This window comes from Ichthyophthirius multifiliis, assembly GCF_000220395.1.
Source record: "Ichthyophthirius multifiliis unplaced genomic scaffold scaff_1120509249927, whole genome shotgun sequence".
Classification (NCBI taxonomy): Eukaryota; Ciliophora; class Oligohymenophorea; order Hymenostomatida; genus Ichthyophthirius; species Ichthyophthirius multifiliis.
In genome coordinates this window covers 1-1,920 of record NW_004087153.1, presented here as the reverse complement: position 1 = coordinate 1,920, position 1,920 = coordinate 1, and the positions used below count along the sequence as shown (strand labels likewise).

The following is a 1,920-nucleotide window of genomic DNA, read 5'->3' as shown; positions in this document are numbered from 1 at the left end:
TTTTTTTTCATAATTTAGTTTAAAAAATAATTAAAAATAAAATAAAAAATAAACTAAAAAAAATTATATATATATATATGTAAATTAAAATATATTTAAATAATTTATATTTTAATAGATATATTTTACAATATACTTTTTTCTCCTTATAATTTAATTTCGAAAAGTTTTTTAATTAATAAAAAAAAAAACATAAATATAAAAAAATGAATTAAAATACAAAAAATATTTAATTTTAAGTAATAATTTTCATGTTTTTTATAAATTACAATTCAATATTCATAAGTTTATCCAATCTATAAATAAAAAACATTTTTATTTTTTTAAAAAAAAATTATTTACTTTTCCAGAAATTCTATCTTTTTTTGCCATACTAGGTTTATAAGCATATCCACCAAAAATCTTGTCATAAGTATCATCAACTTTAAATCCTTTTTTTATTTTTCATTTTCATCTTCTTAATCTCCGAAAATATTGTTATGTGAAAGTTACTTAACTTTAAGTTATTGATTTAAGTTTTTATTTTATTCAAAAGATTCTTTTTGAATGTTTGACATACCAGCAGGTCTATCACCAATCATAGGCTTTTTATTTTAAATTATTATTTTTTATAAAAAGTATTTATTTGTACTTAGAGTTTTTGCTTCTTTCTTGAGTATTCGTCATCAACTTATTATTGATATCCTCCAAAAATATTATTATCTTAAGGAACTCTTCTATTTATTGAAGGTTATTATTTTTATTCAACTTATCCATAAATGTTGTTTTCCCCTTTATAGCCATTAATAGCTTTTTATTAGACTTCATTATATTCATAACCACCATATATTCTATTAGATGGGACTAAAGGATTTTGTTGTTTTTTCTTATTTTAAATATTTAATATTTTATAAATAAAAATATAAATTTTTTACTCTTTATTATTCTTCATAATCTTCTTCATAACCAAATATGTTGTTAGTTAAATAAGATTAAGGGGCCTTTAATATTCATAAATAATTTATATAATTATTTATATTTTTTTTTTTTTTAGACTCTATTATTCATTTTTTTATATGGGGAGTTAATATTTTTATTTTTCTAATTTAAATAATATAATATAATTTTATTTTTTTTAAATATAAATAATTTAAAAAAAAAATGAAAAAAAAAAAATATTTTATAAAAATATATAATTATTTTTTATTTATAAAAATATTTAAATAATAATGGATTTAAAAATTGTTATGAATAAAAAAATATTATATATTTTTATAAATTTTTTAAATATTTTCAAAATTATTTAATTTAATTATTTTATTAAATTATTTATTAAATATAAAATAAATTATAATTATTTATAAATTATTTATAATTAAAATAATGATTGTAAACATAATTTATAATTAAAATAATTTCATTTTATTTATAATTATAAAAAAATATTTTATATATATATTTTAAAAATATTATTATTAAAAAGATATATTTATTTGAAATTACTTTTTTTATATTTTTTATTTTTCTGTATTTTTTTAAAATATATCTCAAATACCAAAAATATAAATAACTAAGTTTTTTTTAAAAAAACATAAAAATGTAATTTTTGTAAGAAAAAAAAAAATTATATATACCTAAAAATATTTAAGTTTATTTTAAATAATTAAAAGAAAAAAAATTAAGGTAGAGAGTTAAATATTATATTCTAATTCATAAAAATAAATATTTTTATAAATCTTTTATTACTCATTATTTATATTTCTTATTAGTACTTTATATATAATTAAACTTTTATATATCATCTTTAACAAAAATTTTTAATCCTTTTGAGCGAAATTTTATATAAAGATATTTCATTACTACACAGAAATTTATTTAATATAAAAAAAAGAAATAAAAAAAAATTAAAATGAATGTAAAAATATATTTATATATATATAT

The 1,920-nt window shown here is 12.9% G+C and overlaps 1 protein-coding gene across 1 annotated transcript, besides 9 other annotated features; it reads right to left on the bottom strand. All coding sequences in view use genetic code 6, as the record gives it.

Moving 5' to 3' along the window:
* Positions 1 to 342: 342 nt before the first annotated feature.
* On the bottom strand, positions 343 to 1,081 carry IMG5_042780 (hypothetical protein; the record flags this gene model as incomplete). The annotated part of the gene is made up of 4 exons (XM_004037658.1): positions 343 to 584; positions 632 to 865; positions 915 to 980; positions 1,036 to 1,081. Coding segments are annotated over 4 exons (587 nt in total), but the record flags the coding sequence as incomplete, so codon positions are not given.
* A 160-nt stretch (positions 1,082 to 1,241) lies between these two features.
* Positions 1,242 to 1,354: a microsatellite.
* Positions 1,242 to 1,357: a microsatellite.
* Positions 1,258 to 1,319: a microsatellite.
* Positions 1,276 to 1,317: a microsatellite.
* Positions 1,285 to 1,363: a microsatellite.
* Positions 1,328 to 1,357: a microsatellite.
* Positions 1,342 to 1,397: a microsatellite.
* Position 1,398: 1 nt separating this feature from the next.
* Positions 1,399 to 1,456: a microsatellite.
* Positions 1,431 to 1,470: a microsatellite.
* Between the last annotated feature and the right edge of the window lie 450 nt (positions 1,471 to 1,920).